A 13,849-nucleotide genomic window follows, 5' to 3' on the forward strand; every position below is an offset into this window, starting at 1 on the left:
CTAAACTCAGTGTCTAAGGAGAATCGAAATACAGACTAAGATGATTTGCATTTCAGTCATTTTCACAATACATATACGATTTCATTTTCTGTCCTAATAATCAATTAAGAAAACTCAGCATTATTACATTTTTTTTTTTTTATGTGATCTGTGTGGCAGTATAGGAGCATCAGAGGTTAGTCCTGTTTGCATTTTATTTCTGTGTAATGTTCAAAATATTTTGTCTGTTTCTATCCATTTCTTAACTTTTTTTAAGCAATAAATAGTATCATTAATAATAACCGCAAATACCAGACTGAAACCATTATTGATTATTTTTCAATGAATTATTAAACTTCTGAAAATAAAAGGAAAGAAAAAAACTAAAGTGTCTTGGTCAGTTGATATCAAACGACATAAACGGTAAATGAAAAAAATAATAAAAAAAATATTTTATATAATATTTTGGACAAATAATATTTAAAATGGTCTTATTATTTTAACAAGGGTCAGATTTACAGAAAAGTAAGTATATGTTTTAAAACTTTATGCAAATAATGTCACAGCCTGCAGGAGAACTTTGGCTTTGATCGGAAGCACAACTTTGTCGGATTGGGTGATGAACACTATAAAATGAGGCTATTTGCTGCGGTTCACTCGCAGACCCCCATACTTTCGAGCCAGGGTCAAAACAACGGTGAAAGAAGAAGTCTACTTCGTGCCGAGATTGCGAAACTGCTGAGAAGAGGTGCTATAGAAACCGTTCTGCCGATTCCGAAAGATGCAGGATTCTACAGCAGATATTTCCTCGTCCCAAAGAAGGATGGTGCTCCATCACAGGTCTTTCTTGCGATTCGCCTTCAAGGGCCAGAGCTATCAGTACACCGTCCAGCCATTCGGTCTATCCGTCTAACAGTGTTTTAAATGCTTCCTATGTGGACCAGACCTAGCCCTATTTCCCCGGTCAGTCACAACGAAAAGGCTTAAAAAACATACTGGTGTTTTTTTTTTTTTTTTTTTTTTTTAATCTAATGTATATTTAGGTGTAGCTTTGGTTTCGGGCGATAGAAAATACAGTTTGTACTGTACAAATAATACCACTAATAGCAATGTGTGTGTGTGTGTGTGTTCGTCCAAGATGTTAAAATGTTTTTTTTAATGTATATACATTGACGCCCTCGCCTCTCTGGAAAGTCCAGCATGACCAGCTCAAGCTGTTTTTGTTAACATGTAAACTGGTGAAGCTGGTCAGAGCGCTCAAAACCAGCTGGTGCTTGGAGCTGGATGTATTTACTTTGCTTGGGTTTGAAGCTGTTTCTCTTTCTTTTCCCCAGCTGATCATTTACTTCATCAGCTTGGTTTGGGAGCTGAATTTTTTACAGTTGTCAGCTAGTTCCCATACCTGCCTTAAACGTAGGCTACTTCTGATAATCTTGAATAAATGAAGTACTTTATACAATTACGTCATATTTCACATCAGAACCTAACGATGCAAAGAAATAAGTGGTTCCCAGCATCTCAGTCATACAGCAGAGCAAAATCGCAAAATCAAAGTAAAACAATATACATGTAAAATATCAGCATGAGTGTCCCAGCAAGTACTCGCATGCTGGAGACTGACACATCAGAGAAGAAATTGTTGAATAAATTCATTTTTGTTTTATTTGCACACACTTCATAACATTACTGTTGAGCCACTTATGTTACATGGACTATTGTAATGATGTTCTTAAATACCTTAATGGTCCTGGAACAAGGATTGCTGGTTAGGTTGGAAACATCGACAGGTGTCTTAATGTTTCACTGCATCACTCAGTTAGTGTATACATTTGTGTTTTTTCTATAAAAAAAGGCACATAAGTAAAAACATACATGGTAGTAAACAATGTTAGAAAACAGATATACATGAACTGAATAGAGATTAGAGAATACAGCAATGCAGGGATTAGTTAAACTTGCTATGTCATGCATTGCCATAGGTTAAACAGCAAGCAGCTTTCACTATCATATACACTAGAATATAGATTAACAGCAGTGCTTTGACTGGGCTTGTTAAAGCATTTATGATTATTTTACAGTCTGCCTAAATAAGACTTAATGCCTCTTCCGATGCAGCGTCTGTGTCTCTTTAACCCTGTCGTGTCTTATTATTCTAGATTATTGATTAAATATAAGAATTTGGCATAAAAATAACACATCCACTTAATAAGTGGATAATAAAATTGTCTGCTAAATGATTAAATGTTATACGAAAATTGCCTTATTAAAGATTAAATAGCCTGACATGCATATACCCCCATACATGTGTGTGTGTGTGTGTGTGTGCGACCCTGCACCACAAAACCAGTCATAAGGGAAATTTCGTTAAATAAGCTTTCCATCGATGTATGGTCTGTTAGGAAAGGACAGGACAATATTTGAAAATCTGGAATCTGAGGGTGCAAAAAAATCTAAATATTGAAAAAAAAAATTAAGTTGTCCAAATTAAGTTCTTATTCAGTTCTAATATATTTACAGTAGGAAATGTACAAATTATCTTCATGGAACATGATATTTACTTTTTTTAGCATAAAAGAAAAATCAATAATTTAGACCCATACAATGTATTTTTGGCTATTGCTACAAACAGAGACTTATATATATGTATGTACAAGAATTTGACTTTGAAAGGCGATGCCTGTTATTGTTGAGTGACGAGTCGACAACTTAACAATGAAAATGAAAATGAAATGCCACAAGCTTGTTTGAGTAAAAATTCTATTCAGGTATGATAAAAATGAGAAATTAATAGTAATTTTTTTTTTTTTTTTGTGACAAATAATTAATTTAAAAGAGTTTTGTGATTTAATAACAATTATTTATTTAAACATTTTTTCCATTATTTAATTTTGAGTAATGTGTTCCTCTATAAACTATTGCCCCTAAATCTAGAAGACTATTTCTAACACTGTTTAGTGCTAATAAAACAATATAAGCAATCACAAATATTCTCATGATTCTGTGATATGTATGTTCACCTTTTTTTATGTATGTACATATGTAAACCACTTTACTTACATTTTAAAGGTCATTAATACTATAGTCTTTTATTATATAAGTCTTTGGTAACTAATGTGCATGAAGCCTTTCTTTTTTTCTGCGAAAAGAACCTATATCAACCTTTTGTCTGCAACACAAACTAATCAAAGGTGAGGTGCACCACATCCCTCCCCAACACACCCAAACACAAATCTCATCAGTTGTCTTCAAGGGATTTGCATGATTGATTTAACAGGAAATATCACATTTTCATGTTCTCTGTGAACTATTTTAAAAATGTAACATTCATCATCTCCACTCCTCACGATGTTATACTTGCAGTTTCGTTTCAGAGCGTTATAAAAGCATCTTCAGCCGCTCAGAGAGACAACGGCTGCTGTGTTGTTATTGGTTCACAGGAACAGTGAGTACATGTTTTAATGTCATTTTAACTGACATGTGACAAAAGTTGCATGAAAGAATCCTTTGACATATGTCATTAATAAGCTTTAAAATACACACAATAACAATAACATTACAGAAATAGGATAAATACATTTATTTAAGGGATATTTCAGTGTGACAAATCGTTTCATTTTCCATGCATAAAGATATGTATAATGTTAAAATGTTATCTATACTATAAATAATTGTTTGAAACATACTGTGATTATTAGATAAACATACTGAGATTACATGAACTTATAAATGTATTGTGGTTATCTAATGTTATATTTCAAAGTAAAAATAATTGTACTTAAAAATTTGAAATTATTTTTAATACATTTCAGATCATGTTCTGTTTACCGCTTTTAACTTTTAAGCAGAAACTTTATTCTACTTATTTATATTTCCCTGTTGGTCTATTTAGTTTTCCACATTTACTCTTTTTTTTTTCTTTTTTTTTAAAAATCAGAAATTCTTATGATATTTGCATTCGTTTCTATACACTTTTGGTATTCAGAGCTGTCAGTCATGAGTGAAGAACATCACGTTCTGGATTTACTGTCTGAAATACCAGGGCTGCATTTATTTGCTCAAGAATACAGTCAAAACAGTAATATTGTGAAATATTGTTACAATTCAGAATAACTGTTAATAATCACACATATAATCTAAGTTGTTGCTGTCACATGATCAGACAGAAATCATTCTAATATGCTGATTTGTTGCTCAGGAAACATTTCCGATTAAATGAAATAGGAAAACAAGAAAAACTAAACATTTTTGAAAAATTCATATTTGCTTAGAAGATTTACTTAAATGTCGACTCCATTGTTTTATAGATGAGTGCATCCAAACCCAAGGAAAGGTAATTCTGCACAGATTCTGGGATAACAACTGTGCTGCATCACTCGGACACAATTAGCAACTATGACAAACTGGATAATTCAGAATATAAATTATCAAAATTAATTGTAGAATAAATTGTATTCAGATCTAGAATATGTATATAAAATAGGTGAAGCTGAATTCAGCACTGCTCTGTTTGTCTGTCTGTGTCACGGCTGCAGCGGCGAGGTGAGAATCGGACACTCTCTGAATAAGAAGGAGGAAGAGTTTGTAGCCAGAAGGAGAAACACTGTTCTACAATGCTTGCAGAAGTTTGTCATACGCTGCAGTCAGGTAAAACATCTTACATTACAGTGAACATCAGATGTCAAACATCAGTTTCACCCTCTTGATTTTAAAAAAATATGCCATGCTTTGAATGGTGTGTGCATTTCAGGATGCGGTGCCAAACATTGCATTACTGGGTTCTGGAGGAGGACAAAGAGCCATGGTGGGTTTGCTGGGATCCCTGGTTCAGCTTGATAAAGCAGGTCTTCTGGACTGCATCCTTTATCTGAGCGGAGTCTCTGGATCCACCTGGTACAAACCCTGAGAAACCACACACACAGAGATTGAATTGGGTTAAATGTTAAAACTGAGAGCAATATGTTTTTCTCTGAAGGTGCATGGCCTCCTTATACCAAGAACCAGACTGGTCCACCAAACTAGAGACTGTGAAGGACAAAATCATCAGGAGACTCAGTGGTCCAGGAGTCAGATTTACAGACGCATTGGCCAAACTGAAGAAATATTACTATGGGAAAGACATCTTCAGCATGACTGACGTTTGGGCAGTGATGCTTGTCACATTATATGTGAAAGAGGCCAGTTACTATTCATAACATAACCCGTCGTGACTTGTTGAGGGTAGATGTGATCATGTTCAGTTTTTAAATGTATGTGTTTTAAATAGAGGTTGACCGATAGTGAATTTTACAGATAATGATAAATAGGTATTATTAGATACATGTATATTGTATGTGTACTTTCACACTTTATTAGAAAACTTGATCATTATCTAATCAAAAGGACAAAAAAAAACGTATTTCACTGACGATAAAAATAATGCGTTTATAATCTGTTTATCAGTTGCAAGAACAAATCAGTTTGCTTTCTCCTTTCACTAGCTTTATATATGCAACTTCGCTGGCTAACTGATGCATAAAAGCAACCAGCTGGATATAAACCAACATAAAACATTATTTTAATTGGTAACAATTGTGACATTAAACATTTGGGTCGGACTTTTTAATCAACTTTTAATCAACCTATTTTTTTATTATTCTGCTGAAGCCTGATTTGTTCACATTTGTGATGTTTGACCCACTAGAAGGGGCCGGGCCGACCACTATATAAGTCGGCCCGTAGTGTCATTCATCAAATTATTTGACTGACGAGACAGTCATCAATTCGCACAGCTTGTGGTGTGGCAAGTGACATAATGCTCATTCCCTCATCTCAGGGAATCGAGGTTACGTCAAGTAACTGAAAGCGTTTCCATTTCGAACATTCACTCTCGTTATGTGTTTGGGAACGAATCCAATCACGCCGCACTATGAGCAACAATCACATGCTGCTCTATGTTATGTGCAAGTAAGCATCTTTCAAATCCACAGTCAAAAACCAATCCTTGGGTAAATATGCATTTCACTGGCCAGGGGTGCTGTTTTAGCCCAGCCTCCATCTTCCACCGAGGCTCTTGGCTCTTGGCTCTTCACTTTGCAGGCTGAGCAGCGGGGGTCTTCTGGTTGCCTGCAGCAGCGGGGCCGGCAGGTTAGGGAAGGAAGTGTTAACCCGTTCAGTTAACCCGTTTACAGCAGACTGAATAGCCCTTTCAGCGAGACTGGTAAGTCGAGGAAGGACATTTTCTCGGCATTGCTACTCTCTGTCAGCATTAGCCAGACTGGCCATGGTCTTGCCGATCACCTGTGCTGTGGCCTTTTTTTAGCGCACAGACTCATCCATGCCACAGAGAAGTTTGGCTTGAAACACTTGAAGGATCCCCATCACATGCAGCTCCGAACCGGCCTTATCCGCCTGCAGCATATGCCCTGTTGGCAATGGCCAAGGTGCTCTGGCAGGGCTTAGATGGATGCGCTCCATGACCCTTGGTGTTGGACCCAATGATGTTGGACACAGATGTGCGGTAATCCCTTCCTTCAGATGGGAGAGTCTGGCATTCCCTTTTTTGACAGCGCCATCAATGGTAGTGAGAACTGCTGCAGTGGAAGGGTTTACCCATAGCGAATAGGGGGAGTGCCACGTCTTGGTGAGCTCATATTGGATGGCTGGCAAGAATGGGGCTGGGCACTTGCGAGTCTCTGGCAGGAACCACTCGTCCAGTAAGCCACGGGCTTGTCTGGAACTGACCACACGAGATCCAGATCCTCCAAAGCCTTTCTGAAGACAAGGATCAGCTTGGCGCCTGGCTTCAGATTTGGCACCTGAGGTCAAAGGTTTGCTTCGGGCTCATCGCTGGAATCGCCCCACTCCTCCGTTTCTGCGTTGATGTCACTGTGACTTGAGGATGATAATGTCCTCTTTGGACACTCCAAATGAGACCAGTCCACTCACAGCTGAAGAGGGCCGCTGGTCCTCACTTGTAAAGCACATCGGCATGAGAGGATGTGGGGAGGGTGGGACACGCGGGCGCTGAGCCAACAAGACACCTCTCGAGCCCGCTGAGAGAGATGCGCTGCTCCGCTGTTTCTTTCTCTTAGGAGAGGAGAAGGACGAGAGGGCCTGGCAGAGGGGACCTTGATGAAATAAACATAGACGAGAGAGGCTTGTGCTCTCACAGAAAGAGCAAAAGCCATCAGCGAGCGCCGTGTCACTCGCTGTGTCTGTCTTCATCTTGCCAGAGCTCCTTGCACGATCCACACTCTCGGCGCGATATTTGAAACAACGCACACTGAAATTTGTTCCAGGAATTTGGTCTTACTCTCCTGATGTTGGATGCCTGCAGAGATCGCATCGTTTCGCTGCCTCAGTTTCTTCTACCGCGGTAAGCAGACCTGGAGCTTCTTTCACTGCTTCTTTTTCACAGTATCTTCATCCTCGTCACTGAAGGAGTATTGATCTGATGAATGGCGCTATGGGCTGACTTATATAGCGGGACGCCCCACTCCTTTCCGGCGGGTCAAAGTTGCATTGGTTTGTGCAGCTACACAAGTGTGAACAAATCAGGCTTCAGCAGAATGGAAAAAGGAGTTTTTCCACATACTGTATGTACATTATAGTCGCTCCCCTATGTCCCACCTTTCTGAAACAGTTGATTTTTACAAAGCTCATCATTCTGTAAAGCGGGGGTGTACTCTGATTGGCCAGCTATCCATTGCATTGTGATAGGCTGAATACCTCAAGCGTGTGACAGAAATGTTATGCCCCTTGCCATGCTGTGATGTCACAAAGCCTTTTCTTTAGGAATGTATCAGTGGAGGAATCACTGACTATCTTTAGAGTTCTATCAGGAAGTCATGAGCTCCATGTTGTACAGTCCTCAGAGAACTGCCCTTATTAAAAAGGGCCTTTTAATTTTTTACATGTGCATCTTGATTTTAAGCAAACTTTACTCAAGACAATTTGAGCAAATGCCATCACTGAAACTTTTTTAGTGATTACACTTGTTGTCTCCACTACAACATGACTCTGTAAAAATATATTCTCTTCAGATTGACGAATGCAAACTCTCAGAGCAGTGGAACCAGCACAGTAAAGACCCGTTCCCCATCTACACAGCGATCGACAAGCAATGCAAACAGCGTGAGGAAGGAGGTCTGTGTTTCTGTCTGAAACAGACCGAGAGATAATGTGCTCGAGTCAGCTGTTATATGGAGGTGTTTTCTGTCAGCAGACCCCTGGTTTGAGATCAGTCCACATGAAGCGGGTTATTCTCTCACTGGAGCGTTTGTGGAAACATCCAGCTTCGGCAGCCAGTTTACAAATAAGATGAAGAAGCAGGATGAAATGGACATGCTTTACCTGCAAGGTAACAAAATCTGATGCAGGACTGCCTTATAGTGTATTATTATTTGTAATACCAACTTACAGCGTATATTGTAGACTATTGAACTGACCTAGAATAAAATACATGAATATACTCATGTGACATCAGTAGAACTAGCTAATTGTCAAGTAAAAACTGAAATGCATTGAAAGAAACATTTGAGTTGATTTTTTTTTTCAACATAAATCTTAATATGAAAATTACATTAACAAGATGAAGGGGATTTATTTTAAAAGTATTTTTTTTCATTACCAGCTCTGTGCAGCAGTGTTTTAGCTGATGAAGAGGAGATCTGGAAGTGGATAAAAGGTACAACATTGTGAAACTTGAGGATTTAATTCTGCTTAAAGGATAACTAAACCCCTGGTCATAGCCTGACTCCACCCACTGACAATATTTGAAAAATGCTGAAAAGTGGGCAGATCACAGCGGATATAGAGGGGATGAACCGAGGGCGGGGCTGAGCGAGAGCGGCGTGAACATGAGACCCGCCAAGGGGCAAGGAACTCGACCGGAAGTTGAAGTCGGGTGGGGGCTGCCATCTTTTAGCAGAACTTCACTTGCGTTAGCATTCCCATTGACTCCCATTCATTTTGGCGTAACTTTGACAGCGAATAACTTTACATCTGAGGCATTTAAAGACTCTGTTTGTCCATTATTTATTTCTAAAGATACACGACAATGTATAAAGGGCTCCATTACCTTCTATGTTACATTATGGCCCCGTATAAACAGTTTTTGTAAAAAATAGGCTAACGATTGCGTCATAACCACTCGTCTCTCTGTCGCATTACCCTACAGACAGGTGGAGAAGCTCGCAGGCAATTAACTTAATATGGAGTACTGGCGTTACATTTTAAAATACTATACAAAATAATTAATCAGAATACTTACTCCTGCTCACTCACGACAAAGAACTCCCCGCTCAAGCTCGCCGTCTCTGCAAGATTAACGATGGCAGTTTGCACGCACAGCTACTAGAAGATTTACATCTGTCAGACAGGTTGCTGACGTCGTCAAGCTTCGTTTGAGTCTGCGCGTCAGAAACGGAAGTGCTAAAAAACGCTAAAACTGGGCTTCATTTGTCTCAATTGAGTTCCAATGGGGTCGCTCTGTCCATTTCTTTTACTGTCTATGAGACCCGCAGTGACGGATTGATTGACAGCTGCTGTCAGAGACGCTAAAATGGAGAGTGACTGTAATGACGCAAGTAGCTTTGCAACAGAGCGATCATTTGAAGTAGAGGACTTTTCTCACCTACCTTCACCTGAAGTGGAGGAAGTCGAGGTGTCTGCTCATATCAATTCGAGCAACTGGCTCAAATTGCGGTCTTAACTCCCGCATCGCATCTCTTTTCAGCGCGAGCTGTGTGGAGAAGCCCATCCCCACCTCCATTGCGTTGAAGAAGCAATCCCGTGTAAAATGCAGTTTGCACACTCCAGCTCTAGGCGGGAACTCACGGTCTTCCAGGCCAAGTGCATGCAATCACTGGCGCCTAATTTTAATGTCTGCTGGAAAACTATGCAGTCCAGTGGTGCTGTCACAACCAGCAACACACCTCCTGACCACTGTACTAAATACAGATAAATCTACGCTAACTTGAAGATCTGAACAACTATATAATTTATATGCTAAATAGATGCTATAATAGTCTATCCTGATCGTTTTCAATAGTCGCAATTCCAACTCCTGACTCCCTACAGTGATTTTGACGGAACAAGATGGTTTTATACTGCCAAGGGCGTGGTAGCTCGTACCAAAGGGGCGTGGTGAGCTGTAAACTGCTTACGTCACCTGCCACCGCAACATCCAATAGGAAAAATCAACGGCAGTAGCCACCGTTCAACCTGAAGAGGGCAGCACTCAGACGTTTTAACACCATATATTGTAGAATTAAAACACTTTATACTCAAAAGTCAAAAAAGTTACTCGAAACAATGAACAGCACTAATAAAGCTCAATTCTTACTGATTATTAACTAAAAAAAGTTGGTTTAGGGTTAAGTTACTCTTTAAAAGTAATTTCACTTTCATTTGATTTTGTTTTTTCAGCTCTTTTATTACCTGAAATAAAAACGGCATCAGAGAAAACGAAGCAAGGTATAGAATTTTATTGTGTTTATTTATTGATCAGTTCCATATATATTCAAATGTATATATATCAAATTTGTGGCCACACATGTTCAAGCTACAAGCTGAAAACTTAAGTGTCATACTCTAAAACGATCTAATAAAAAGCTCTCTTTTCACTTGCCTTTGTTGAGGAGAGGAGACATTGTGTTCATGATTGTTTAATGTGTTTCCTTCAAAAGACCCACACTCCCCACCTATAGACCAATGTTACCAGGTGCTCTTGAACCTTGTGGACATGAACCTCACTGTGTTGAAAGGCACTGATCCTTCTGCTCTTGATCAGTGCATCAGAACAACACTGACCGGTAAACTCTTCCTCTGGGGCAGATTGACACACAGCGCACCTGCTATTTATTGACACTGGTTTGAGAAGAATACTTTTTAATTATCTTTTTTTGCAATATGAAAAACTGTCTAAAATAAAATAGCCGTATTTCACTTCATATCTGTGTTTAATATTTATTTGAATGCAAATGTAAAATGAACTATAGTCTATTGAATGTATTTTTAGATACATGTAAATAATGAAACAATTCTGAAAAACAAATCCTGAAAGCACAAAAAATAATGGGGTAACATGCCATGACATCAATCAATTTGACTACTAGTAAATGATGCTTGTACTGTAGATGCACTAGAACTAGAATATGAACAAATGACTAATGCACATGTCCCCCTCTTTTTACAGACCTCTCTGGAGGTAAAAAACAGCTGATTTATCAATTAGAAAAACTGAACGAAGATAAAACTGCTGGTAAAAAAGCAGCCAAACAGTACATGATGCAGTACACCATGGATGTATGCAACTATTTCAGTTTGGAGCGCAAGCTCAATTCATGGCCATTTGGTAGGTTGAACTGTCTCTAACATTGATTCATCCATCCATTTTCCACAATGTTTGTCTCGTGCAGTATCACAGGGATGTTGGAGCCTATCTCAGCGTCATTTTTAGTAATCAAGATCGCAACCTTTCACTAACATGTTTATTCTCTAAGCTAAAAACAATGCATGCATGCACCATGTAGTCAAAAAGCCTACACATCCAAAATAGTTACTGACAAGAACCTAAAGAACTGAACAACTTTAGAATATTAATTTTGAAGTGTATATTTATTTTGCAGATCTTTTGATTAGCATCTGTAGATGCATTGCTCAGTGGATCTGGGGCAGGCATTATAACTTCCTCCACAGCATGACAGGTGAGAACAGACCCGTTCATTATCTGGAAATTCATTGTGAATAATAGAGACTGATTTCACACTGTGAATGATTAGATGAAGCAGTGCCTGCTGCTCTTCTGGAAGGTGAGACGAGAGACTATGAAGACGCCGGACTGTTGCTGAACTCATCCTACTTCTCAGTGCTGAGAGAAGAACGAGACATTGACCTCATCATTTCCCTGGATTTCAGTGATGGCGATCCTTTCATGGTATTATATACTTATATAACTCTATACAATGCATACATTCTCTCATAAAAGTTTGTTTAAAGGAATACATCCCCTACTTCCCTCACTTTTACTCAACTTCACTTACTTTCTTCTGTGGAACACAAATAAATAAATAAACGTGTTAATTTTTTTACTCATGCATTCATAGTGATCAGTAGACTGTAGACCATAACCTAAAATATACAGAAAACTACAAAAACACTGACAGATAATTGCAAATGCTGTGCATCATCTGACCAGATAAAAACAAGAGAGAAAGAAAACCTTTTAAACAGATTTAATTCTATGTGGCATATATCTTCATGAGTTTTGTAATATCTGAGCTTTCCATCCATTGGGATTCCCATTCGTCTCTCAGCTGGTGCCTGATGGAGGTACAGGCTACACATGGGGTAGATTTAAGTGAATAAGTTCAATTTCAGAAAACTAGTGATACTGTTACACTTTTCCACTGCAGACAGTGACGCAAACCGCTGAGATGTGCAAGAAACTGAAGATCACTTTCCCTGAAGTCAACATTACCAGTGAGGACGTGAAGAAACCAAAGGCCTTCTATGTGTTCAAAGGCAAAGACGCTCCAACCGTGATTCACATGCCTCTGTTTAATCTGGCCAACTGTGGAGGCAAGTTTACATCTTCAAGCAATCCTGAATCTGATTTAGGGTTCTTACACATTTCCCATTCAACATTCCAGATTTCTCTGTAGATTCTGCAGACCTAACATCTGATAAACTGTTAACATGTATGTTACATTCTGATTAGGCTTGCTATTACATGACAAATAATTGTGAAAGATTGTAGCGATACTGTAGCATGTTCAAATCAAGTTCATTGTGTAAAATGTGAACTGCCATGCTACAGCAAATATAGGATTTTGCTTGATGTGCTTTCACTGACAGCATTTTAAATATTCATATTATAAGATATATAATTATATTGTCACTTATAACATTGATTTAAACATGGGTTCTCTTGAACTGATAACATGCTTACATGAATGCTTTATAACTTGTATATACTCCCCTCTGACACAACGGTTTGGTGTTGTATATGAAGTTAATTCGATGTTGCTTTTAAATGAATAACAGTTTTGCTAAATGGAAAAACACACCTTTTATTTATAACCCTGCCTGCTCCAAACGCTCTGCTTTTATGATTGATTAATTAATGTTCAATTTGGGGCTGTGCAAAATCCAAATTATGATTTAATGCTAAACAGTTTTAGAATAATTTAAAAGAGAAAAGCTGTTTTACCACGTTCAGGATTAAGTTTGAAGAAGAAAAAAGTTATTTTCTGTGAGCTTTTATCTAATATACAATATATTTTGCACAGTTGATTTTCTGTCGTATCATATAAATATTAGTGGTGTTTAACGCAGGTGTGTTTTTTTTTTCAGTTTAAGGCATTAAAAATACTATTTAACGCAATTATCGCAGGCGCTTCTGTCACTTTTTCTCTTGACAAGTGAATTTATTCAGCACTGCCAACTTAGCAATTTTGTTGCTAAATTTAGCAACTCTTTAGACTACCCTAGCAACATATTTAGCTATTTTAACTTTTGATAAGTAAGTCAAACAAAAAGGCACACATTCTTTCATACTAACATCAGATTGTGTCTTACTTTTAAAGACTTTTCTTAGAGTCAGGGGCACCTTAAGATAACCAAAGGCCCCTGGGCTTCAGCTTTACAGTAGACCCCCTGTAAAGTACTAAACTCCTGCTGATTTAAGTGTGTTACTATTCCATCAGATAAAATTGATGTCTGGAGGAAGAAATATGGCACCTATCAGGTTCCTTACAGCGCTGAGATGATCGCTGAACTTCTGCAGGTCTCTGGGAAGAACTTCTCAATCAACAGAGCCAAACTGCTGGAGCAGATCCGAGCGGTCGCCGAGGCTAAATATTTCCAGGCACAAGCACGACAAATCTAA

The 13,849-nt window shown here is 38.4% G+C and overlaps 2 protein-coding genes across 2 annotated transcripts; both read left to right on the forward strand.

The window, feature by feature from the left end:
• The first annotated feature begins 3,400 nt into the window (after positions 1–3,400).
• On the forward strand, positions 3,401–6,573 carry LOC113086975 (cytosolic phospholipase A2 zeta-like). The gene is made up of 6 exons (XM_026255537.1): positions 3,401–3,421; positions 4,284–4,309; positions 4,512–4,623; positions 4,727–4,869; positions 4,952–5,123; positions 6,493–6,573. Exons 2-6 carry the CDS (start codon positions 4,284–4,286, stop codon positions 6,571–6,573), a joined length of 534 nt encoding a protein of 177 aa, XP_026111322.1. The 5' UTR covers positions 3,401–3,421.
• Positions 6,574–6,626: 53 nt separating this feature from the next.
• On the forward strand, positions 6,627–13,849 carry LOC113086991 (cytosolic phospholipase A2 gamma-like). The gene is made up of 11 exons (XM_026255538.1): positions 6,627–6,671; positions 8,001–8,103; positions 8,183–8,317; positions 8,591–8,644; positions 10,387–10,434; positions 10,647–10,772; positions 11,156–11,314; positions 11,589–11,666; positions 11,742–11,896; positions 12,375–12,540; positions 13,668–13,849. Exons 1-11 carry the CDS (start codon positions 6,627–6,629, stop codon positions 13,847–13,849), a joined length of 1,251 nt encoding a protein of 416 aa, XP_026111323.1.

The sequence above is a fragment of the Carassius auratus genome, chromosome 5, assembly GCF_003368295.1.
Source record: "Carassius auratus strain Wakin chromosome 5, ASM336829v1, whole genome shotgun sequence".
NCBI lineage: Eukaryota > Metazoa > Chordata > Actinopteri > Cypriniformes > Cyprinidae > Carassius > Carassius auratus.